Here is a 27,905-nt window from a genome sequence, read left to right as displayed (position 1 = left end):
AAAATATCAGAAGAAAATACAGTAAGAAATATTCATGAGATGAATTTGATATGAATTCTAAGATATAATATCAAAGGTTTAATAAACAAAGAAAACTGTGCTTCAAAAGACATAAAACTGGATTTCATCTAACTACAAGGATTTTACACAGCAAAGGAAGCAACATGAAGGAAACTTGGGCATATAAGAAAATAGTTGTTCGTTATAAGTCTGACAAACTAATTAATAAAGACTACTGAAGCAACTCAAACCAGTCAGTAGTTACAAAACCCCAATTAAAAAACCAGCAGTATTTCTATATTCCAGTTAGATTGGGTATTATCAAAAAGGGTTGGCAATGTTGGTATAGAACAGATTCACAGATCAATGCAACAGAATATAGACAGTAGAACCACACTAACTCATTTATAACTACCTGTTCAGTCCTGAAAACAAAGTGCTTACATGATACAAGAGGAATGAATCTCAAAATCATTATGCTAAGTCAAAGAAACCAGTCATAAACATCATATGCAGTATTCTACTTATATGAACTGTCCAGAACAGGCAAATCTATAGAGACAGACAGTGAACTAAAGATTGTGTCATCATGGGGTGACTGTATTGACAGCGAAAGAGTAGAGAATTTTTTTTTCAGTTGATGGATGTATTCTAAAAAACTGATAATGCTGATGACTGCACAAGTGTGGGAGTATCTCAATCCAATGCAAGGTAACGAGTGAAAGCATAATAAGTCTGATCAACTGAATTAACAAATTCTGAAAGTTGGCCAGGCACTAGGATTTTCTTCTCTCTTCTCAAGGCAGAGGGACATGCAAGTGCAGTGATCAGCATCCCAGGGAATGCATGAGGTTCAGGACTGATGCCCAGCAGGACAGAGCGAGGTAGTGAGGTCTCAGAGATAATAAGAGTGTAGAGAGAGAGACCTGCAGGGCTTGTTTATGTAGGGTGAAAAGGTTCCACGTGCCTTTTTCCTGGCCCCATAATATTCTGCGCTCATTTCTCCTGCAACACACACCAAAAGGAAACACACTCTCCTGTTCATCTCATACCTTCAGCGCCTAACCAGGCTTTCAAAAGCACTTGCCTGGATAAACAGGCTGCACACTGATGCTTTGACTAGGAAAAAATCCTAAGTCCTGCAAAACATTTTAAATACAAATTAAACAGAAAGAAAACACTCTTTCTAAAGGCAGTGAATCCTTCAGCCAGACTGTTTATTTCAGTGAGAAACTTTCTGTCACCGTTCCCAAGTTTGAATCCACTCAAGAGTACCTTCCACATTGAATTACACTCACTCCAACAATCTAAAACACCAAACCGTCAGATGATGCCTTTAATGCTCTTCATTCATCGTGTGGTAGTCACTAACTGGTTCTCAAACTCATGACGATTGACTGAAATAGTCCAAGTCACTGTGTACAAGCGTGGTATCTGCCTATCTCTGTCACCATGGAACAGAAAGCTACTAGAGGACAGTTCCAATACTGAAACAGGATCATACACCGTCTTTTCAATAATATGTGTTCCCTTGTAAATGACTTACAAGCATTTTACCACGTAATGATCAGCTTCCCATTTTCATGTTGGATTCTCCACTGGTACTACGCAGACATTATGCCATCATTCTAATTATAACATTACCCAGTATGTCACACACTGCTTCTAACACAGCTGAGGTAAAGCCAGCCAAATACCAGTGTCAGAGTATAATATCATGTAATTTTTCAAATAAGCAAAGGTCATTTCTTTCGTAGGAAACAGACAGGTTTTTGTTTTGCATTTCATTTTTATTTAGCTTACTGCGGCCTTGATGCTTCAGCCTGGTCTGTTTGCAGTTTTTCTCCTCCTTCCACCTCCATCGTACAGTAAACAATTCGATTGGGAGCAACAGACTTCAAACCTTGCACTTCCATGATGACGATCTGGAGGTAAAGCCAAGTTAAACATTTGTCAGGGTAACAGTATTCAGGCAATACTCAGTAATAGCGGCATACAGTGTAATGAGAAAGCAGTTGAGAAAAACACAAATGCCTAGTAGCATCAATATTACATTCCCTTAGTTATAGTCCACCTCTATTTACAGAAAGTACAGTAAATACTATTTTCAGGAAATTTGTTTCTCAGAAAGTATCTCCTACCAGATAATAATATAATTTAAAAAGTCCCCAAATACAAGCCCTATTGAATTATATGAAATGTGAATTCAGACTCAAAATTAAGGCAAGGTTGCATTGAGCAAAACAGAATCAAGATGACATCAAGAGTTGTTGAAAGGCACAAAAAAAGTGATCCATCTAACTATCTTTTACTGGTGGACACTGTACTTGCCAAACTAATCTAATGATATAAATAACAAAAATTCTCTACATGAACTATTTTAGATGACTTGTATAGATGAAATTTTAACTATAATTTACAAATCAATGTTTTAACATTAATTTGATGGCAAAACTAATTGAATAGACACATTAGAAAAGGCTGGCAAAAGTTATATTGCTGATGTGTATAACGGGGGGTGAAAGTGGAAAAGATATTTTTTCAGTTATGTTTTTTCTCAAAGACTGTCATTCATTCGGAAGTATTGCAGATTAGCATCTGTATAAAGTTTTTTATATAAAGTATTCAATATTAAGTATTGTCTATATTTCTAGTTTTTTTCAAACAAAACATGCATGAAATTTTCTATATTCTGAAAAATTATTAAATAGGATAAGGGAAATTTTATATATGAAAATTAATTTCTTCATTGTTCTCATTTTTGTATTTCTGCAAGAATCAAAACATGCAAATACAGGCAGCAAAATATTTGTCAAAAATTATCTAAATATTGCATTGATCACTTACTAAATTTTGTATATAACTGGTAGGAATTATTCAAAACGTCTCAAAGAAAAACAATTTTAACTTTTAGTTTTGATATAAAAAAGGGCCATGTTTATATATGCTTTGTTCTCTTTCACAAAATATATGGAATAATGACCAAAACAAAATAAAAGGTCAAACTTGGAATAAGTTTATTTCCTCACACAATTGAACAATTAATTGATAAGTGGTTCAGCCAGTTCCCAGAAACATTTGGGAATGTAACTATGGAAAATAAAATTGATCTATGTTTCATCTCTTCTGTTCTTCCTGTGGTTGATGTAATGAAGCTGGAGTGGTCATCTTCGAAGGAAAAAAAAAGGGGGACGATTACAAGACAGGAAGCCAGATAGCACTTCTGAGTAACATGCACTGACCAAGGTTATGTGTGGCTTATTTCAAAATGACATTGGGCAGCAGACAGAAACTGGAATCTTGGCATCATCAAATACAGAGGCAGTCAAAATCTGTTAACCAGTATTAAAGAGAAAAGCTGGGGCCAAATTGGTGCCACAGCCATAGGGGCACCGGTCCAAGTCCTGGCTGCTCCACTTCTAATCCTGCTCACTGCATACTGCAGAGTATGGCTGAGTCTTTCAGCTCCTGCACCCATGTAGGATACACAGAAAGAAGTTTCCGGTTCTTGACTTTGATTGGCTCAGCTCTGGCCATCGAGGCTATTTGGAGGAGTGAACCAGAGATGGAAGACATCTCTGTGTGTCTTTCCTCTGTAAAGTACGCCTTTCAATTAAAAAACTCTTAAAAATAAAAGAACCAAATGTATTCATGCCACTGAGACTGTTCCCCAAACAAATTCAGGTTCATAACTTCAAATTTTCCTAGTTTTCTGGTTTTTCCTGCATGTTTAATTTTAACATGCCATTGCAAGAGTGTTTTGTGGGTTAGCTTATGTCTTGTACTATTAGGCAGCATGAATGGAGACATTGCAAAGTAATCCTGCTGTTTAAGAAATATTATAAAAGTCTTTACTTCCATTTACTGAATCACTGTTCAATCTTTCAGTAAGCGAAAAATAAGGACAAAAAGTTTCCTACATGCAGTATACAATCATTAGAGAAAGCCAGAAAATAATATAATATGCAGAATAAAACATAATTATACATTGGTTGATAAATGCTGCATAAAAATAAGCTTGTAAAGCAAGCTGGTATAGTGGCAGAAGGGAGAATGGAGAGCAACTTTAAAGAGCTGTTGAGATTTAAGCAAAGTCTTCCAAATCAGTACATTATTTCTTAGACTCAATATTCAGCCCTTAAAAAAGACTTGTTTCTCTACGGCACCAGTTGCAAGCCTAATGAAATGTGAGAGTTTCAAATTGGATTAACTGCTTGTCTTTCAAGAGTTCTTTTGGGCTGAGTTCCCTGGTCTAGGTGCAATGCTTGCTTAACTAGTAAGGGCTAAGGAGCATGAGCCATCTCCACAGACTGCTGTCACTGCCCTGACACTGGAGAAGTCAGGTCCTGTCTCAGGTGGCCTGCAGATATGCACCAGTCAGTGGCAGTCAACACGACTAGATTGTTGCTGGACACACACTCCTACTTAAAACAGTGTGGACAGATTTGTATTACACTACAGCCTGCAAATATTTACCTTCAACAGATATGGCAATCGAGGCCGTCAAATCAGTTTTATAAATGGGCAAGTTTCTTAGATCTTGCAAAATGGAGCCTGAGCTCATGTCCTGCTCCTATCACTGCAAGGTTAGGTGAGCAGCATTCCTGCATACGGGCAGTGAACACACAAGAGTCCAGAGCTTCACTTAATCACTAGCACACCAGCTCGAGTTTTGCCTTCATGGTGAAAAAATAATTCATAAGAAGTTAATTATTTTCAATATTTTTATGATTTTTTAAAAAAGATTTATTTCTTTTGCTTGAAAGAATTACACAAAGATGTTACATTCACTGGTTCACTCCCCAAATGGTTGCGATGGCCAGAGCTGGACTGATCTAAATCCAGGAGACAGGAGTTTCTCCTGTCCAGGGCCCGAGACATCATCCAGTGCTTTCTGAGGCCATAAGCTGGGTCAGAAGCAGAGCAACTAGGACACAAACTGGTGCCCATATGGGACGCTGGCATTGTAGGCAGAGGCCTGACACACTTTGCCATAGTGCCAATGCCAGACTTTTGCTACATTTTAACAGAAAAAAATCCAAAATGGTCTAAACACTTATCAGATCTTAGTGTCTAGTAGAAACATAACGATAGATTTATAAATTCTAAAAATCACCTGCCTTTTATTCTCCAAAAATTAATCAAATGCCACATTCTTGCTAGGAAAATGCAGACAACTGGTCATCATTGTGGTGGAACAGGTTAGGCCACTGCTTGTGATACTGGAATCCCATCAGTTCCTACGTCAGACCTGGCTGCCCCAATTTAGCTTCCTGCTAATGTACCTCAAAGGTGGCAGCAGATGGTTCAAGCCCCTGGGCTCCTACTACCCACACAGGAGACTTGGATGGAATCCCTGGCTCCTGGTTTTTGCTAGTCCAGCCCTGGATATTGTAGCCTTTTGGAGGTGTGAATTAGTGATTCTGAATCTCAATTTTTCTCTCTCTCCCCCCCTCTCTGCCTCCCTCCCTAAGCTCAATTTCTCTGCAACTCTGCCATTCACATAAATAAACTAGCTCTTACAAAGAAAAATGTATACTAGATGACTTCATTCCATATAAAATATTAAGAAGCAACAGAAACAAAAAATCCAAGATCAAAGTAATCAGGCAAGATCATTAGGAAAGTCCAGAAATGAGTCTGAAATCAGGAGAGAGCTGCATATTTCTAGCCTAAACTTAATTTAATCCATTACCTGCAGTTAAGCCTTCAGCCCAGTAGTTTAGAGAGGAAAATGCAATTGTTTTATTCCCAGGCATGAGTTTCTTTCACAGATAAGTAAATCAAGGGAAAAAAACAAGTACACGTTTGCTTTTCCTGCCTTATACCAACTAAGTCAAGCACCAACAAGGAAACTAAATTCTACTTTCTAAGACTATGTGAATTTGTCAATCAGTAAATGCAAAAATAGTACTGGGAATGCAACAATACAAGGAAGGACCAAATTTACGTGCAAATTTTAGCTTGATTATGCTAGTGTATAATTACAGAACAGAATTATGTCGGTTGGGGAAACCGACATTTAAACCTAATGGTAATATGGGACTCCTAATAATGATGATATAATCTTTTACGTTGTACACTTCATGTAAGTATCTAGAAACTAAGGATGCTGGAGTGGTTGAGTGTGTGTATGTGTTGTGATGTATAAATCAGTTTCTTACATCTGGATTAGCTCAGATACATAGATCAATGAGGAAGAAATGTAATCATGAAAATATCAGTAAGTCACTGTATTCAAAGGACCAGAACATTTGATTTCTAAGGTTTGTATAAAAGGGATTAGGCTGAAGTATGGGGCAGCACAATTTTAACAGCGTGACATTTGTTCTTGTGTTTGTAATATTTACTGTGCCTCCAAGGAAACTGAAAGTCATGGAAAGAAAGAATTCTCCAGTGTTCATCCTCTACAGTATCTGATTTTATACATTAAAATTGGTTTATTTGATTATGGAAAGGTAACCCCATAGGTAAAATAGATTAGAAACATGCCTAATGAGAAGCATGAAAGGATTTCCAAATTATAGAAGATGTCATTATAGGCTTCAAGCCTGTTTTGATACTCATGTGCCTTGATGCCTACCATACTAGGCCTAACTGGCATGAAGAAAATCCACATCTTCAAATGTGTTCATCTGCTACTGTTCGTTGCCTGAAAGGGCAATTTGCATTTATTCCTATATACAATCTTATTGCTAAGCAGATGAAGAGCAATTTAGTAACATATATGTATACAAGGATTCTACTGTAAATTCCAAACATTGCCACAAAGGTCAACCGAACTTGTTACACAGCCTTCACTGATGCTGTCAGAAGCAAACCAGATCACACCACTCACCTCTAAGGTAAAGGACAGTACCACGTCGGACTTCGATAGCTGGATCTCATTCTCGTCTCCTATGTCCAAAAATGCTGAATTCTGCGAACGTTTCAGTTTTTGTAATTTAAATTCAGGACCACCTTTTGAAACCGGAAGACTCTCCAAATTGGCCATCAGCAAATTCACGGAAGACCGTAACTCTTCTATGTACATAGCCTCCATTTCTTTTGATATAAATTTGGGGAATTTTCTTTCCTTGAAAGTAATGTTTAGAATAACAATGTTACTCTAGTTGTATTTCAATTTCAACATCAAAAGATTTTATGATGCACGTACTGCACTATTAGAAATGATGACATTCAATGTATCTTTGCTATTACAGTTTCTAGGTTTTAGAAGTCTGACTTTGGCAATTTTGAATGTATCTATATGATTCCTAATGGATCATTTTAGTATAATATCAATAACATTTATACATTTTCACATTAAATTCATTTTTGTTAAGGTTTCCTTTAAGAGAAACAAACCTGCAACATGTACAAAATATTTTAACACACAAGCAAAATCTAAATCTACTATTAAATAGTTGGGGCAACCAGTCTATTAGAAAATGTAAAAATGGACTGCTTCGACAGTTAGTAAACAAACATTTCAGCAACTCTCTTGCCACAGACGTGCATCGTGGAAGGGCATACTTTTCATACATATGTATTCAAATGCAAATCTCCTATTTTTGAATTGTAATATGGCCAGGTTTTAAAAATCAGTTGATTTCACACCACACCAATTTACCAAGATCCCTTATGGGCATAACTGATTTTTTTTTTCACTACGGGTTCAGAAAGATTCACATTTAAGCAAAAGACTGATTTAAAACTGTTAAGCATAACAACGTTATCAGTGTAGAATATGACATCCACCTGCTGCCGTTCATGAGCTTTGCCTATGATCCTTTTACCTTGCAGACTTTTGTTCCTGTTCCTCAAGTAAAACGATGTTACAAATATTGGTATTTTGACAAGCAGTGTCAAATTTCTTCAGAGCAGACTCTACCAATTTATAACCCCAAACAGTAAATTGAGAGCAAGTTTTGCCCTAACCTCTGGACTCCTCAGCCTCTGCCCTCCTGGCAGTCAGCCCTTGCCACGTAAAGGCTGAGAGGACACGCTTTACCGCAACACACCTGGTGTCGGCCTCAAGCAGCCAACTCTTCAAATGGCTGCCTAATGTCCCAGAAAATCACTGCCTTCACTGCTGCCTCCCTGGAGCATTTGAAATCTAATCTTAGAAATCTGTGTCTCTAGCACAGCTGAGTGGGTCCCAGGGTGCTCTTGTCAATTGGCACCCCGTCTTGGACTCCCTGCCCCAGATCGTTCATGAAACGGGAAGAAACATCTGTCTTCAGCTCACATCCCCGCCCCGAGGCTCAGGCTCCCTGTTCGTTTTTCTACCCTCCAAACACAACCTCCACATACGCCTTTTAAAAACCATGCCCACAGGACCAATAGGAAAGCAGTATATTATTTTCACAAGCTTAAATATCTATATTAATAATTAACTTTCTCAAATTAGATTTTTAGGTATCCTTGTTAACACTCCTTAAAAATTCCAGCATTATAAAACAGTTTGCAACACCACGAATGGTTTTGCAACAAAGGCAGAAGAGGATGAAAGACAAAAGAAGCACAAAAACGTCTTTATATTTGGAGGTTTCCTTTACCAGCTGGGAGATGAAGCATCCAAATGTCGGATACAAGACCAAACGTGAGGAAGCAGGCCTTTTCAACGTCACTTGAGACAAAGCCCACCAGACAAGGTTCAGGACCAGTGTACTTACGTTCAATATATTATTTATCACTGAGTGAAGTTTGTTACCTTGAACATTTCTTCTGGTAAGATAGTTTAAAAGCTATACTATTAATCTGTGTCAGAAATTAACCATATTTGCCTTTAATCCATAAAACTAATCGTAATAAGGTCTCCAAACTGATTTTAAGTTCTAACTGGCTAGGTCATGAATTATGCTTTGAATAAAGCATTTATTGTGTGTCCATTTATTTTGTGTGAAGGTCATAATTTTGATGCATTAAAATAATATTTTAGTAAAGCAAAAGGCAAATAAAAGGTAAATGCTTCACCCATTTGGAAGTTCTAAGGCATACACATTTTCTTTCAAATTTCCATAGTGTTACTTCACAGAAAATCTAACTTTAAAAGCATGGAAAAAAGTCTATTTGTATTTAATTTTGGCTAAAAACATTTCATTCACCATCATCTGTCAAATGGCAGACTGGCAGGCCTCTCCAAAACTGACTTTTTTTTTTCATCAGTGTATTCAAACTTTGCAGGGACTCAGCCAGACTAGAATTTATTTTTCTCTGGAGAAACTCAAAACTCTTTTAAAGCTTTGAAACTTATTGATAATATTTCAACAGCTTCCTCCAGCCTGCTTGTGCTGTTCTCACTTGGAAATATCAACAATAATTGCACCTCAAATGAGTATACATATTAAATTTGATCTCTTTGATCAGAACTGAACCAGACACAGGGTTATTTTCTAGTTGTTTAGCTGGGAGGTGCTGCCATAAGCTACAGATTAAATGCTCTAGTTTTAACATCTGCAGAGCGTAATTCACTAAAGGTCTAACATATCATCCACACACACAAATACACACATACCATTTGTTTCATAAAGAATTTCCAGTGATGAAACATTGTCACATCTTTTTATAACTAAATCCATTTCTATAAAGACAACAGATCTCATGTATTTTATACCTAGTTTTAAGAACATGACAATACTGGCCATGCTCCCTCTTCCTTCCACTCTTTTTCTTCCTGTTTTTCTGAAGTGCTTTTACCCACCTACTGAATCAGATCCAAATGCACATGAATAGCTTCTTCAAGCAGAGCTCTGCTTTATTTCCTTGCCAATACATATTGAGCATCCCTAATTCAAACATCTTAAACATAAAGTTCTTCAACTCCCATTTTTTTACATGATGATGCAACTCCACAAATGAAAATCCCATGCCGAATTTTGTGTGATAGGTCACATTCAACATCTCACGGTTACAAGGTTTTATATGCAACATCAATGAATTTAATGTTTGTATTTAGGTCCTAATTCCAAGCCATCTGATTATGTACATTAAAAAAATCCAAAATTCAAAACACTTATTATCCCAGCATTTCACATAAAGGTCACTCACCCTGTGTTAAATTTAGGTTCTAGGCCCAGGATTAAAGCATCTAGTGAACTGCCTTGGACCGTAAACTGTTCTCAATCACAGCTCAACTATTACAGTTGTTATACTTTTGCTACAAATTAAATTCAGTTGTTTTCACCAAATTGGTAACCTCTTCCTTTTGTGATAAACATGCCCTTGTTTGGGAGTGGGGTGGAGTTGGGGGGAAGAATCATACAAATAATTTAGGAAATCTGCATAGCCTTGGCTTTCTGATGACCCATTAGCAGGTGAAAGGTCCATCCTGCAAAGCATACAAGCTGAGTGCTGCACAGTCTGTTCCTGGTCCTTGAGATGGAACCATAAGCACCCCTGCTGTCAGGCAGCCTTTGTTCACAATCAATAACATGGGCACTTCCTATGGTAAAGGTTGTTAATAGCCACTCAGCGTAATTTAGGAAGAGGATGGAGTAGGCAGTGAGGTTCACCTGTAAATAAGTGGGGCAGGAAAAGTTGTAACAAGGATGCGATCTTTGAGCACATAAGTATCTAACAGAGCATGGCAATTTTACATGTCAAATTGGCTAGACCATGGCACCCAACTGTGCTTTAAAATCATTCTAAATGTTTCTATAATGATACTTTTTAGATGTGATTTACAGTCAGTAGACTCTAAGTACAACAGATTGTAATTCAATGTGTGGATGGGCCTCATTCAATCAGTAGGAAGCCTTAAGAACACAGATTGAAGTTTTCTAATGAAGCAGAAATATTGCTTCAAAATAACATGAAAACTCTGAATGATTTTCTCTTCTGCTGGCCTGTCCAGCTCTCCAGGATCTAAGTGAAGAAATGTGGCGCAGTACATCTCAGGCAAGAATTTACCTTTGCCATCTTCTCTGCCAACTGCAGCCGGCCATCAAGCTCCCTTCTGATCTGGGCCGCTTGCTCATCTGCGTTATCCAGCTTAAAAACAAAACAAATTGCACATATATGATCACTTAATGATGGTAACATAAAGATTAAATTCCACAAAAAAGTTGAATTCTCTGTTACCTATTAAGAGGCTGAAAATTATACAATTGCATAAGTATTCAATTAATTTTCCTGGATACTTTTTCATTGTGATTTTTTTCCAAAGTAAATGTGAGTAAATCTCGAGTTCAACAGCTTAAGTGTTTCTGTATCTGCCTTTCAAATAAAAAAAAAATTGAAAAACTAACATAATATTAAATGTTCAGGAGAACTTGTAATGAAGCATTCAAAGTTCATTTGCTCCTTTGCTGAAAAGGACATGTTACCTGTTCAATATAACATCATTGAAACAGGTTTGCCACTGCAGCCACTTGGGGAGTGATCTAATGGATGGAAGATCTTTGTCTCTCCTTTCTGTAAATCTGCCTTCCCTACCCCACCAAAAAAAAAAAAAAAAAGAAAAAAAAAAACTTAAAAAAAACTATATAGTGGTGAAACTGACCCTTCCTTTACTGTAAACTTCAGAACTATTCCAGTTATTCAAGTTCTCTAAGAAAAACAATGGAAGAACAACACCACAGGAAAGAGAAAAAGAATTTCTAATGGGCCACTAGACGAAAATGTTGCTGACAATGGGTCTTTGTGTTGGATTTGACAAACAAGATAGAGATACATGGTTTTGGGGTGTTTAGCAGGAGTGAGGCAAATCTATCAGGAAAACGTTATGTTTTATTTTCATTTTATTTCAATTCCTGATTTCAGTATTTCATAGGATAGTGAATACTTCCCCCACAGCTGCCCTTTCTCGTGCATACTACTTGGGACATTCAGCCTTAACAATACTAAATTTTTAAAGGCAGCCTTAATCCCTACAAGGCCTCTAGCTAGCTCGTATTACACAGGACATTTTATCACTTTAATTATCAAAATATTTTGCGAGCTTAGCAAATATTTATAATAGAAAATGTATTTCTATTTTTCTCTTGCACATTTCAAAGGTTATTGTTTATACATTTAAAATTCTCTAAACCAAGGAGTTCTTAACTTTAACCTTTAGAAATCTGTGAATCTGTTCAGTTTTTTTTTTTTCCCTTCCTGGGAGAACTGCTTGAGATTCACTGCTTGCTCAAGATTCTTCTACATGGAAGGAAGCCTTTATTCTTTCACTCCATGAGAGGCTATGTGGCTTTTGGAACATAAACAACAGAACAACACACACACACACAAAATACCCAAAACAAAATAGTCTTCACCAGCCTTGCATTCACAGGGACCTAGGTTTTCTTAGAGGAACACCAAGAAAAGGCTCTCAGTGTCTCCTTGAGAGCGCATTCACCACTGTATCAATTCTATTTATATTTATCGTACATCTACTGCACAGCAAGCTCTGCTATAGGATCATCAGTAGCTACATGAGCTGCAGGTTCCACTTCACATTCTGTCTTAAAACTGTAAGTAAAACAATATAAGAAAACTCATGGAAACTCCTCAGCGAAAATATTGTTCTTAGTTGTTGGAATTGGGATGGATCCGCCAATACGGAAACATCAACAATATTGTTGTCTTGACCTGCAGATGTTAAATCCTAGGCTGTCCTTGCTCAGCTTTTCTTGAGTTCCATGTAAGCAGCCCTGGAAAAAGGGAAGGTCAGGATTCAGCAAACTTTCACCTGCACAAGTTCTGGTAAGTCATGGAAGTCTGTGTGTGTGATAGGAAACCTTAAACAAGGCAATAAAATAAGCTACTTCAAAAATACTTATTTGAAAGTCAGAGAGAAGAGAAGGAGACAGAGACAGACCGACCATCCCAGGGCTGGGTTTTGAGTCAAAGCCAGGAGCCACATCTGTGCCTCCCACATGAGTGGAGGGCAGAGTTCACTGCTTTCCCAGATACCTTAGCAGAAAGCTGGATGGGAAGTGGAACAATTAAGGTAACACATGACTGCACCACACTCTAATTCAATCAGCCAGGCTGCAGTGCTAACCCCATAAACGACATTCTATAACTTATATATCTTTTTAAGATTTATTCATTTTATTACAAAGTCAGATATACAGAGAGGAGGAGAGACAGAGAGGAAGATCTTCCGTCTGATGATTCACTCCCCAAGTGAGCCGCAACAGCTGGTGCTGTGCCGATCTGATCCGAAGCTGGAAACCAGGAAACTCTTCCAGGTCTCCCACATGGGTGCAGGATCCCAAAGCTCTGGACCATCCTCGACTGCTTTCCCAGGCCACAAGCAGGGAGCTGGATGGGAAGTGGAGCTGCCGGGAATTAGAACCGGCGCCCAAATGGGATCCTGGCGCATTCAAGGCGAGGACTTTAGCCACTAGGCCATGCCGCCAGGCCCCAACTGTGACCTTTAAACAATTCTTTTTACTGCATAGCAAGGGAGCTCTCTCTGATGAATCCATTTTCTAATATTGCAATAGATGTTTTTATGTTAATTTTGTTGATCACTAAATAGAAGAATCAATAATCGTATTTCTCCATAATGATGTTTTGTATATTCTGATTATAATTGAGTGAATCTTTTTTTTCCTATTGGGAAAATAAATTACCTTGGAGCTTCTGAAGAGGTGAACATAGGAGGGTTTACAGAGTGTTGTATTCAAAGTGGACGTGCAAGCTCTGTATCCCTTCCTTCATTTCTCGCCCTATCTCTTCATCCATACTTTTTGTAATATCCTTTATAGTAAACTGGCAAACAACATGAAAGAAGCTACTAACTTCTACTCTCACTCCCAATTCCAGTTACATCATATTCTCTCTGAAGGAATGATATTGCCATATTGTTGCAATGTAATTGATCCTTAAGCATGATTAATGCAAGTAGACTAGGGTTTACAATGCTATATAAGTCTACATACATATGCTATTTTCACTGAGATTAATTCATAGGTGGCCCATTGTATTTATCTGGTCTATAACTGTGATATACAGACAACACATTATAAGAAATAATTAGTAAAAACCCAATGATAGTTCAAAAAGGATATTCTACTCAACACTGCTGTTCATCTAGTTTTATAACCATTTATCATTGAATGTATTTGACAGTGCCCAGTATGTGTGACTTCTGCAATGTAGTCTCAAAATACTGACATGGTCTTTAGAAAATATGAGTAAATCAACCTGTCTGGAAATTCTCCGCCAACTCTAGAACCACAAATTGTGTGTCAAAACACAGTGTAATTCTGCTTGACTGTATTTCTTGTGCTCTTTATTGGCCCCTGAAACCTATATTCTCTCAGCCCACAAAGCCACATGTGTGGCCCAAGGTTGTTCTGGGCCTTCGCATGCCCAGGCTTTTTTTCCATGCATGGGCATCACCTGGCACACAGCGCTGCTGCCTCTCCTTAGCTTTCATTCTATGTTGTGAGTGCCTTTAAGGCATCTCACAATGACAAAGTGAAGCTGAACTGATTTTCTTTACTACTCACTCCCAGACATGGTTTCCTTTTTCAGTATGGGACTCACAGGATGTTTGACTAGGCTAAAATTTAGAGGAGAAAAAGAGGGGGGCGAAGAGCAAAGGAGAAGTTAGGACGAAAGGAATGAAAGAACAAAGAGTAAATGAATAAGAAAATAAAGCCTAGACACCTTAGCCTAGCACTCAGCCCCTCACAAGCTTTTTAACAAACCTCTTGGATAATTTCATTATTTATTAAAACTATTATTTACCAAGCAAGTCACATTTCTAAATCATGTATTTTGCTCGTGTTTCTCCCGCCTGGGTTGTCCTTATTCACCTTCAATGTCCACATAATGTTCCAAATCTTCTAAAAAAAACTTAAAGTAATCATGCCATATCTTCAGTAATTGTCTTACTGGTGAGGGTTGTCAGGTATTTATGACCCGTGTCACAAACTGCAGTGTATGTCCCTTCTTACCTCAGTTTACACTGAAAATAGAACTCAAACAAATCCATCTTCAGTGTTGGGTTTCACATGCCCATCTCGACTGTAATGCAAATACAAAGAACTCTAAAAGTGCTTGAAAGATTCGTAGACCCAAACATCCCTTCTATGCTGACCCGTCTTCCAGGAGGCAACCCTTGTCAAAAACAAAACCCACAGGCATTTCTGCCTTTTCCTTGCTCAAGGAGAGCTGTCTATCCCCTATGGATAAATAACATTCCTTCTGTAATTTCATATAACAGAAAGAATATGAGGAAATGAAGTTGTCCCCAAACTCAAGAGTAACGCATTTCCTGGATAATGTTACAGATGAGACAATCAGGTGCATTCTGCCTACCAAATACAAAGTTTTTAAACAGTTCCCTTATATCTACCCTCTAAATTATGCATAAAAAATCTGACTCATGAATAGCAGTTTTTCCATGGATTCTTGTAACACAGCTCTTACAGCCTTAAATATTCATTTCCCAAACCACACTTTTCTTTGAATACTTAAGACTTGGAAAAGATGAATGAGTTAATTAGATATAAGATCATCTGTGCAAACTGAACTAAACTATAATAATGGATCAAAATGTTCAAAGACAAGAGTGTAAGAAATTAACCTCAAACAGAAAAGCCACAGGCTGCCTGTACCCCAGTGAGCATGTTTGTGTGTTCTCTAAGTATGTGTGCATTTGTGTATGTGCATGTCTGAAGTGGTAGTTACAACTTTGCAAACGTCTGTACCTCCAACAATTTTCATTAGTATTTAACTTGGAATTAGCATTTCATCTTCTGGGCAAAAGCAATGGGCTTATGTTCTCAAATTTACTAATTATGCTTACCTGAATTAGATAGATACATCTGCACTGATAATTGTAATGAAACAATGAAGGAGCTGAGAATTTACTACTACATCAAAACACAGATAGTTTGACTTTCCCAGAGCAGAGTAGAACACTAGCTTCAACAAGACCAGTAGAGGATAACTTAGAGCAAAACTTAGTAATATCATGAACTGGTCTAAATTGTCATATTATCTCACTTGCATGTCAGAATAACCCCACAGTAAGCCTTTTATGATTGTCCCATGTCAGTAGTGAAACATTTGGGTTGGTTTATACAACTCTCCACATTTAATAAGGAGTAGGATCAATTTTTCAATTCTGCAACTTGACTACAAAGTTCAACCTAGCCACCTTATACTCTCTTCATTTTCCCAGCCATACACTATAGATGAGTACTTCCATGAGTAAGGACACGAAGTATAAATGTATCATTAGTACAAAGATTCATTATATATTCATCCCACATTTGCTAGCTACTGTTAAAAACATCTGTAGAAAATATTCTTAAAGCACAGAAGATGATATGCTTATGGGTTAGACAGAGGTTTCTAAATTCTGATTTTTTTGTCAAAATTAAAAAAAAGTGGAGGCAGAGGTCAGGAAGGCTCTATGGAGGTAGAATTTCTCTTTGGCCTTGAAGAATGGAGAGACAAATTAAGGGAAGAGAATACCATTAAGTAAAATTGATTTCAAGAAAATTCAGGGCATGTAATATGAAAAGATAGTAATTCAACTTCCCCAGAATATGAGCCATAAAGAGCAAAATTACATGAGAAAGATTATCAGGATAACAAATGCAGTATAGACTGCATGTCATAACTGAGACTGCTGAGCTGCAAAGAGGGGCCATTTCTCCTTGTCCAAAGTGGAGCCACGAGGAGATTAGAGCATGCTTTATAACAGTAGTCTGGCAGCAAGTTCATATAGAATTGGAAGCTGAAAACAGGTTGGCTGTGATTGCATGTTCCATGTGTAAAGGAGGGGGATTCTTCGGCCATGGCAGTGATTGTGGCAGTAAGAAAGGAGCAGGGGGATTCTTCGGCCACGGCAGTGATTGTGGCAGTAAGAAAGGAGCAGGGGGATTCTTCGGCCACGGCAGTGATTGTGGCAGTAAGAAAGGAGCAGGGGGATTCGGCCACGGCAGTGATTGTGGCAGTGAGAAAGGAGCAGGGGGATTTGGCCACAGCAGTGATTGTGGCAGTAAGAAAGGAGCAGCAGAGCACACAATATTTGGAAGGATGCAGCGGGACTTGGTGATTGGGTTCAGAAGGAAATTTAAAAGGGAAGGTGGATGATCATGACTCAAAAGGCTCAAAAATGGCATTAGTGGGGGAGAACCTGGCCTTAGATGAGGTTAAATAGCACTCTGAGTATCTATTGATGAAATTTCAGATTCATTAGTGTATTTTAGACTTAAGTGACAAGACTGGAAAGACAAGCTGATATTCTGAAAAGGGAAAAGTGGGTTGTTCACATAAACATTAGTGAAAATACTACTGAGGTCATTTTCAGTAGGTATGATCTAGTGTACCAACCCTGACAGCATCTAAACCCTCAAACTACACAGGGTAGCAAACCTATCACTGTATTTCATATCCTACTCCTGTTAGCCTCAGCTCATGTATGTGGTATGCCCTCCATATAGGTTCTGCATTCATTCATTCAACAAATTGCAGATTATTAAAAAAAAACTTGTATCTGAGAATTCATACGTAACACTTTACCCTTGCCACTGACCAGTGAAAAACTGAGCATTACATCTGTTTACATAGGATTTACATTACACCAAGGATTATAAGCAGAGATGATTTACAGTTTAGAGTATGCAAAGGTTACATACGTGTACTACGCAACTTTATAAAAAAACATCAGCATCCACAGGAAGTCCAGGAACCCATCAATCACACAGCATGTTCAAAAACATCTCATGATGCTTCAGACTGAATATGTTTGTTCATCTGAGCATCTTCGCATCAATATCATGCATCCATTTTTCAAGTAGGAAAAGACAGTTTAAAACATTTAATGGAATGGATGCCCTTCCATTAGTTTGAAACTTAACTCTAAATAGCTAGAATTAATCACTTCTAAAAAATACAAACCAAGGACTCCACAGTATGGCAGGTAATGTCAATAGCCAAATAGCTAAACCATTAGATACATACATATACACACATGTATATGTGCATACACACACATATTATTTGTTGCTTCAATGATTGCAGGTTACATTTTCTCTCAGTTCTGATTTTCTATCTTAATTATGGAATGTGTTCTGCTTTAGCACTTTCTCTGTTTATTTTGATAATTACTAAGTTATTGGTTCTAACCAGAAGTAATATAAGCAATAGCTTTTTTTACCCCCCCCAGAATAAAGTGTCCTGCTTTCCCTTTCCAGATGTTAATCCTACAGCTCTGGAACGTGACGAGACCAAAAGATACTCCTGAAGGCATCAAGTGGCAGCTTTGGCTCAGCTCCCTTCTCATTCGCGTCCTTTCCTTCTCAAGTCCCAGAAACCACCCGGCTGCTGTCATCCTGTGCATCCTGACAGAACAGCTCTGGAGACTGAGCTTCTGACATTGAAGCAAGGCAGCTTGCAGACGATTCCAGGTGAGACTGCTGGCAAAACCCAGGGACAGAGCAGCGAGAACAAATGTTTGGAAGGCGAGATACTCAAAGTCGTGCCTGACATACAGGGCACATACCCAGTGTCAGCTCCCAAAGGCCAACCCTGCTCCCAAGACTATTCTAACTCTCAAAAGGGAAGGTTATTTTTGTGATTTCTGTACTTATCTGTACTTTTCTTTAACCTCTGTTGGGAGAAAACAAAATGAGATGGAGATGCCACTCAGGAAAAAGGTACAGAGATTCATCTATTTTCATAATTTACGTAGAATCATTATAATTTTAAAAGTCTTCCTTTATGTATATTTGCCACTTTTTATTATAAATGAACACGAATATTATCCTTTTTTTCAAATCTGAATAAATTCCACATTGAATTCCAATGTGCAAAGGGCTCAGAAGCCATTATTGCCATTCTTGTAGTAACAAGAGGGACAAACTAATGACTTTTATTATCAGTGAGCTGATAATTCAGGGAAACTATAAATCCAAAATCTAGAAAGACGGGTAAATCCAGATATGGATAGCATTTAGAGCAAATGTCACTGCATACCATAACTGGTAAAAACTTAGGACAATGAGTAATTTCTGTGGTCCCAATTATATGAGACACCCACACTTTAATGAACTTCCTTTCCAGAAACCTTACAGAGTTCTTAAGAAGTCAAGAACAATCAACACATGGACATGACAGCAAGAGGGGAAGAGCAGTGCCTGTTAAATCTGTCTGGATCCTTCTCTCTAACAAACAGGGAAAGACTATGCCAGAAGGAAGCACTGTAAACACACCCAGCCAGGACCAACAGGGGAAGACTACGCCGGGAGAGCACTGTAAACTCAGCCCATCCACGACAAGAAGAGTTCCACCCACTTCACTCTCCTGGCTTCATCTACTCAAGTAAAGATAAAAGAGACTAAACAAACACACACACACAGAGAATGAGAGACAGAGAATGAGAATATGAATGAATGAATGATACTTCACAAAGTAGGCTGGAAGTGACGCATTCAGAGAAGACCCTAAGTAGTGTGGGGCAGTGAAAACCCAGGACAAAGACAGAAACATCCAATACCCTGAAGCTTCTACCTCTACGACAAAAATCTCCTCAAAGACCAAATTTGTTTGCTTATTCATGAGTATGGTCTCAACAGGCAAAGTTGTAGCAATGCAGATAGAGGCCTATTTGCTTGTATTTGACTTTGGTACAACTTGGAGAACAAAATCTTTATTCTGTTCAGCCTGACTTCCCTAACACCTATACTTAGCAGGGATTTTTACTTGAATATATTCTGAATAAGTAACTACTGTATGACTCTTTTCAAATTTACTTCTAAATTATGTTCATAAATATTTATCTGTACAAGTGAGTTTTTGTTCCATTACAAATACAAAATAACAGTTGTATTTATATTTTAAAATAGAAGATTGGGCTCTTATACTCTTTTTCCCAACTATTATCAAGCTACCATTTGGTTTAATGACAATTAAACAACGACACAGTTAAAACAATTTGTGAGGGCATAAAATGTTAAAAGGATTAAGATTCCATATTGCTACATGATTAATTAACTTTTAATTTGTTCATCTGAAATGATTCACAAATTAGTAATCCAAAGTAACTGCTACACATGAAATATGGAAGAGAAACATATTTATAAAAAGATTTTTAAATGAATGGACATTAGTGAAGTGTAACTGTTATGAATGGATCAATTTTAAAAAGGTAGGATTATCTTCATTTTAATTACATAGTGAGGCACACTTAAATAATGTGTACCTCTCAAACAGGCAAACAAAATGCAATTATAGAAAGTATACAGTATTAGACAAATCACAGGATCACTTAGGAAAGATGCAAAAACATGATGTCATAGACAATTTTTCATATGCATGACTGGAAGAAGAAATGAAGAGAAAACAAATCATGAACTCTCATCTCTTGAAACTCTATTACAGAGTTTAATGATCATTCTCAATTCATTTCTATCTGGCTGAGTTAAAGGAAAAAAGTGAAATTCCAAGTGTTTCGGTGGAACTCACAAGATGAGCATCACAATTTTATGAAAAATTATTTTGCACTGAGGAGTAGATGATTATCAACTGCCATGCTTTTTTCATGTAAAAAAATGATGTTTACTTTTAGATTCAGGATACACTCCACCCCATTTGTATACTCAATAGGCACAAACCTGATGCCCTCAAAGACAGCACAAAGGAACAATAACTGACCAGATGGAAAGTAATGACATGCTTCCCTTCTCTTCAAACATCAGTTTTTGATTTATTAAAATTCAATTTCATTCAACGTTTCAAGGAACATGACTAAGGAAAGTAAAATACATCTTCCTAGGCTTTAAACACCTGATGTTTATTCTGTGATTCAGCCAGGGGGATGGTGACCAATGGACCACTTACCTGGCATGCATTATAAAGGAGCTGGTGTTCCAGTTTTTTAACGCCCAGAATCTGCTGAAACATTTCATAGAGTTGTTCCTTGCTCAGAATCAGTTCAGACACGGCACTCAGGGCCATTCTGTTGGGTTGTTTGCACAAGTCCTCCTCACCCCTGTAAATGGCATCATATTTGGCTATCCAGGAGCTCAGCACTGTCTCTTTACTCAGGCCGTCTATTTCTGGCAAACTCCGCACACGTTTTTCTATGTTTTTCTTAAACACCTCTCGGAAGTCATTGGCAGAACATCCCCCACTCTGAACCATTCTAGCCACTCGGTCACTCTTTAGAAAAACCTGAAAAACAAAACAAAACCCATATAATAGTTAGGTATGGGTGGGCACTGTGAGCACCACTTGTTTTCAGCAGTTCACCTAGGGTCTCTGACACCAGGTATTTTATAACAATTAACACTGTTTTGTAGCTCATGATAAGTATGACTCCATGGTAGTCTCAAATCTCTTTAAAATATTGAAATGATTAGGAGCACCATATACATGCATGAAGAACCATAGGATGACCACAAAGTAACCCACCTACGCCTCCCTCAAGTTCCTGGGCATCTCCGCAAGTGAATGGTGCACAGTCCTTGTGAACTGGATCGTTGCCCTTACAAGGGAACCCCAGAAAGCTCCCCTGACCTTTTTCCATGAGAGGACACAGGGAAAAGATAGCTATGCTTGACTCAAGAAGCAGACTTGTACCAGGTACCAAATCTATCCCCAACTGGTATCTTGATCTTTAATTTTTCAGAAGCAAGAACTGTTGAGATAAAAAATATATGTTGCTTATAAACCTCAAAGGTATACTGTTAAAATGGTTGTTAAAGACATGAGTCTAACTTCCTTATCCATCCCAACAGTTCTAGCTAGATCCTCAGCAGCGAGTGGAAGTCCTTACTCTTTGAGAATTAGAGGTCCACAGTACGGTAAGTCTCATCTCTGTGACCTCACTATCAACAGTGCTTTCTTCTGTTGCTTTTCCCAGGCTATTAGGGAGGGAGTGAAACAGATGGGCCATGACCTGGCACCCATGTAAGATAGCAACATTGAAGTTAGCTCTACTTGTTATGGGACAACAGCTACCCCAATGTTTATTTTCAAATTGACAATTTTGTATAATACTTGCATGATATTATAAATATACAAATATCCCTTGGAAGGAAAAAGGTTTTCAACCCCTGCTAGACAAATAAGTGGTGGTAGCATGGAGGACAGACAACAGTGGATAAGAACAGATACTGGAAGACCAATCATCAAATGAGATACCATAGTCTGGGTAGAGAAAAACAGACTCTCCTCTTACACACACATCAATAACGGTTTAAACTAAGACAGACCAAGGGGCTATAGACAGGCAGAAACAAGAGAGCATAACATTGGATTCAGTTTCCTTTCACAGCAATTATTAAGTCACAGACAGGGAAAGTGGATACCCAGAGGTTGGTGCTGGAGCTGATTTCCAGGTCTACCATCTAGAAAGGCTGCATTATGCTCTAGGACACAGATGCCTTTTGGAATTCTCTTGAATTCTAGGAGGGTCCCATGCTGGTTTTGAAGCTTCAACAGGAACTATGTGAATAAACCTACTGATGAATAGATGCTCTGCTTCCCTGGATGATTTCAGCACCGACTGTTTTTGTCCTCACCATCACCCTGGGCTTTCTGGATCCACCATTTGCTTTTTGAGATGAAGCAGTTTCCACCGAGGGGTTGAGTAACTGCTCCAAGGTTCCAGGGTTCCTGGGAGGTCAGGAACTGAATCCTGGCATGAGAACTGTAAAATTGAGTCAAGCTACCCCTTGTTCATCCTCTCCCAACCCAGTCTCAATGCATTTCTTGTGACCAGGTGTCTTCTTTGTGTCAACATTATGGAATTATAATTGGTGACCTTCTTTTGAAAATGGCACTGACTGGAACCTTACATAAGAAAAGATAGCCTACTCTGTATGTTGCATCTCTCCGCATTTCTGCAAATTTTAACTTGCATGTGACCTTCCACCCGTGAAGCAGCAACTGCCACTCTTCCCACTCAGCTGACAAGTCCCAGAATAGTCTAACCATTATAGGAAACTATCTCCTGTCCAAATAATACTTAAAACACACTACCTTAAGTACTCATTGTTCACATACTGCTGCTGATCTCAGACATATACTGCCTGTGTGAATCAAAAGGATTTTATAATGATGAGAAAAACATATCAGCGTGCCAAATCATCGTGGCTATCTCTGACATCATTGCTGGGAAGACTGCCAGTCTGTATTCAGAGAGGCGCAGACTGAAAAAGTACAATTAATAAATCCCCTGTGCATAAAAGATGCCTTTTCTCCTTCATAATGTCAAATAAAATGTTGTCTGTTTATTCTTATAATTTGAGCTGTCCCTGCAGAAACACTGCTGAGTGTTTAACATGTTTTTCAAATGGTATCAGTTTTTTGACACTGTAACAGGGGTGAGTTTAGCTTCACTTGAAATCAAGCAACCTTTACTTGCCCAACATGTAAATGTTAATTTTTTTAATTATTTCAATTTGAATGCCCCAAGCCATGCAATGGATACTCTGGGGGCTCTATGTGATGCCAGTCCTTTCATTCATGTCTCTCTCAACCTACCTGTCCAGATCTTTATTACTTCCAGAATCCAAGTCTTGTTCCAATAAAGAAAAACACTTGCTTAGCACCTCAACTTTCCACATGTTCGCTCTGCCACCCTTATCTGTTTGTTCATTAAATGTCTGCCAAGGCTAAGTATGTGTGGGGCAACAGGATCAGTGCTGGGAACATATTGGTAAGCAACATGACATAGGTCTGCTGCCTCCCCAGAGATCAGTCTACAAGTTTATACTCTACTGAAAATAACTGATGCTGTGTGCATTTATAATAAAGGATGTGCGTTGAACCAGGAGGTCACTGAAGCTTTGTCAAGTTGGTGAGTGAACATCTGAAGGCTGAAAGGAGATTTTGGAAATGAGGGAGACAAAGGGAGAGTGGAGCTGGGATAACACAGCCTCGCTCAGGGGGCATCAAGAAGGCTCCCCAAGCTATAGGGAAAGGATAGGGAGTGCAGTGGAGGAGGCTGGAGAGGAGGGGTGAGCATTGGAAAATCTGCAGACCTTTAGGCTTTATGTCAAGAGCACAGAGTGCCTTGAAAAAAATGTAAGCCAGAGAGTCACATGACAAAAACTGCATTTTCAATATAACTAAGACTTGAAAATGACTAAATAACCCTCATGATGACATAAAGCATGTGCTAATAACTAACCTAAAGTTAAAAGCAAGAGCTCAGAACATTCACTGCTACCCTCTTTCCACTGTGTAAAGCATGGCAAACTGTTCTGACCGCAGAACGGGCTCAGAATCCTTGTCCTTGTGTCATACATCAGACTGTGGACTTCGTGAAAGCTGCATTTTTAAAGTTCTGTACTGTGGTAAGTTGAGTTTTACACTTGATCTTAGCCAAAAGGCCGAGAAGCGATGGTAAGTTGAGTTTTAAGGGGAATCACCACATCCTTGTGGTAGTGATGAACTTTGGAAAGTCACCAAATCCAAAGGCTGGCTGGCTGACAGCTGTGGCATGAGATTCTCCCAGACTGAAGATGTAAAAGTCAAACAGAAAGGCTACAAAGTAGTCTCATCCCTTCTATACAGAAGGTAAGTGCCAAATCTTATGAAATTATACCCAAATATTTATGGCAAAGTTTTATAAATGTGGCACAGAAAATTACAGCAACACATGGTCATTTTTCTTCCCTTAACAAGCCAAGAATTTTACCTTTTGACTTAAACACAGGACTTTACAGTGGCACTTAGGCATAAGTGAATTGTCAGCCATCACCACCCTTGAACCTTGTTCCATTATTACAGAAAATAAGGATCACAAAAACACAACTGCTGTAATACTTCTACAACCTGACAACCAAAAAGGCTTCCTAATGGATTGATGGCAGGTGGTACACACAACATGGATACACCAGATGACAGGATGACTCAATTCTTACACAGGAGGAAGCAGTATGACACAGAATTCCATTCAACTATTCAAACTAGCACGTGCTTTTCAGAAGATGGGAACTGCTTCTTTTCATATTGTAGTCAACTGCACATAACTGAAACTAAGGAGAGTGAAGTGGTAGATAAAGGGGGATTCCTATACATTTTGAGAAAGCTATGTAATTACCATTCTAATGGTAAAAACTACAGGTAGAAAAAGTCACATTCAAAATATAAACGGGAAATGATAGGTTTTTGGTGGTGTTGCTGTTTTTGTTGTGGCTGATGATACTTCTAAGACAAAGCAAACAACAAAAATATTATACCTGACCTTTATTTTTTTAAATTTATTTTTATTACAAAGTTGGATATACAGAGAGAGGAGGAGAGGCAGAAAGGAAGATCTTCCATCCGATGATTCACTCCCCAAGTGAGCCGCAACGGCTGGTGCTGTGCCAATCCCAAGTCGGGAACCAGCAAACTCTTCCAGGTCTCCCACGCGGGTGCAGGGTCTCAAAGCTCTGGACCATCCTCGACTGCTTTCCCAGGCCACAAGCAGGGAGCTGGATGGGAAGTGGAGCTGCCGGGAATTAGAACCGGCGCCCTTATGGGATCCCGGGGCGTTCAAGGTGAGGACTTTAGCCACTAGGCCACGCCGTCGGGCCCCACCTGACCTTTATTTTTAATCTAGTCTACGGATTCCAAAAGTTTAGGAACCACAGATTTAGCCAATCCCATTTCTTTTCTTTGTTTATTTTTATTTGAAAGGCAGATTTTACAAAGAGAGAAGAGACACAGAGAGATCTTCCATCTGTTCGTTGACTGCTCAAATGGCTGCAATGACTGAAGTTTAATTGGTCCAAAGCTAGGAGTTTGAGCCTTCTTTGAGGTCTACAGTATTGTCAGAGGATTGCAAAGGCTTTAGCCATTCTCTGCTGCTTTCTCAGGAACATGAGCAGGGAGCTGAATCAGAAGTGGAGCAGCCAGGGCTTAGACTAGTTCATCTATGAGATGTTAGCACTGCAGGCGGAGGATTAACTTGTAACACAACACTATTCCCAAATCCCTTTTCTTATTACATGTGAAGAATCTACAATGAGGGTTTATCATATTCCAATGAGAATGGCTATCATTCAAAAATCCAGAAAGAACCAATATTCAGAGAAAAGGGTACACTACTGGTGGAAATGTAAACTAGCACAACTATAGAGATTTCTCATATCTACATTATACCACATGACCTAGCCATCCCCCTCTTGAAAGGAAATGAAATCAGAAGATGAAAATGTTAGCTGTAGCTTCATATCTGCAGCTCAATATGTAATAACCAAATCAATGCAATCAACCCAAATGCCCCTCAGTGGGAAGACTAGATAACGAAAATGTGGTATCAAATACTATAAAGTACTATTCTTCAGTAAAAAATAATAAAATCCTGTCTTTCACAACAGTATAGATACAACTGGAAACTAGTCCCCAAAAGAAAAATATATTTTTTTCTGATTTATATAGTGCAATAATATAAAATATATCAGTGAAATGGACATGTTGAGATTTATTTTTATAATGCTTATCTATACTCCTAAGAACTAGTGATCTTCATACAAATTATGTACAGAATTCTCTGTTTTGTAGAAGATTAAGCTTGTGTTTGTTAACTCAAAGTACATTACCACAAAAATCAGAAGAAAAATAACAGAGGAGGCGGCGGCAGGTCTGGAGTGAGAAGGGATGGCAAGTACCATTATTTTCATAAAACTGTGAAATACATGAAATAGGTTCCCTTTATGTAACTTTTAAAACTATACAACCAGAAAAACAGTGAAATCAAATTTAATACAAAAAATTTTCTAACTATTACTTAATACATAAATGAAAGTGATTTGTTTCTTAAATGCAGAAAATCTGCATTTAAATGTTGTATCTGAGTGTGTGCACATTTCAACTTCAGCTGCAGGACTCTTGTTACAGAACTCTTTGGATTCTGTGCCACTCATCTCTCATCAGCCGGTTAACAAAGTAATGAAAGCTACAAGCAGGCATGCATAAAACGATCTGAGAATTCAATATTTGAGTTGGTGTCTTCATTGAAGGAACAAGGCTCATATAACTCTCCTCAACACATTTAGAAATAATCCTGAGAATAATATAATGAAATACGTGTTTAAAAATCAGTGCACATAAAATGTAATCTGCAGACGAATGCCAAAATTGAAACTGTTACTTGGTTATCAACAAGAACAAAGAGTACATTCTTAGAAACTTATGAAAGAATGTGACATTGCCTTGGTAGTCAAAGGCATATTTTCATCAACAATGTGTTATAAAAATGTTCAATCACATAGAAAAGCCTAGAACACTTCATAGTGAGCATACCTGTACCCACTCCCTAGATCCTATCCACAATTTACTCATTTATTCACACATATTTACGCAATTTCTCTACATTTCAGAGTTAGTCAAGCATAGGATTTTGTAGTTTATAAAATATTCCACAACAGATGGGAAATGATCCATTACTGGTACTTTGCTACAGATGTTATGTATCAAGAAATGTTTAATGTGAGTGGTGTACCAATGCTGACATGAAAGTTCTAAGAACAAAACTACTGCATTTTCCTCAAAACCACAGGACACCAGAGAATCAACGACTAGTCCCTCCAATGCTTTATGAGACACGGATCTTGAGGACAGCACGTTATTGGCTCTTGATAATCCAATGACTTAAAGCAGAGCAATGCTGGCACAAAATGAAAATGAAACAAACAAGATGATTTCTGGAAATTACATCAATATGAAAAGCAAACATTCAGTTGCAGAAAACAAGCCTAAAACTTCACAAATTTTCCCTGGCAGACAGCAGCTCTCAACAAATACTTGTGGAATGGATCCTGTAGTTTATACCTTGTAGTTATTTATTCTTCCACCAGATGGCAACTATGCCTGGAATAACAATGTTATTGGGTTTTTGTTTTGTTATTGGGTTTTTGTTTTGAATCCCAGCATCTGACTCTCAAATATGAGGGAGCTCCAAATTATAAACCCAATCACATCCCCAAACTTGAGTCTTTTTCAGGATCACTGCCATTGAGAGAGCATCCAAT

The 27,905-nt window shown here is 38.2% G+C and overlaps 1 protein-coding gene across 7 annotated transcripts in view; it reads right to left on the bottom strand.

Annotated features, from left to right (window-relative positions):
• CADPS2 (calcium dependent secretion activator 2) overlaps window positions 1-27,905 on the bottom strand; it is a 400,665-nt gene that overhangs the window by 229,514 nt on the left and 143,246 nt on the right. For all 7 annotated transcript variants that reach the window (XM_058681317.1, XM_058681318.1, XM_058681315.1 and 4 more), the window contains exons 3-6: window positions 20,776-21,108; window positions 10,894-10,974; window positions 6,839-7,075; window positions 1,804-1,925 (exon numbers count right to left, since the gene is read on the bottom strand). In XM_058681317.1, coding sequence (XP_058537300.1) covers window positions 1,804-1,925; window positions 6,839-7,075; window positions 10,894-10,974; window positions 20,776-21,108 — 773 coding nt within the window. The remainder of the gene's footprint in view (window positions 1-1,803; window positions 1,926-6,838; window positions 7,076-10,893; window positions 10,975-20,775; window positions 21,109-27,905) is intronic.

The sequence above is a fragment of the Ochotona princeps genome, chromosome 25, assembly GCF_030435755.1.
Source record: "Ochotona princeps isolate mOchPri1 chromosome 25, mOchPri1.hap1, whole genome shotgun sequence".
Taxonomy (NCBI): domain Eukaryota; kingdom Metazoa; phylum Chordata; class Mammalia; order Lagomorpha; family Ochotonidae; genus Ochotona; species Ochotona princeps.
This window is presented reverse-complemented; position numbering and strand designations above follow the sequence as displayed.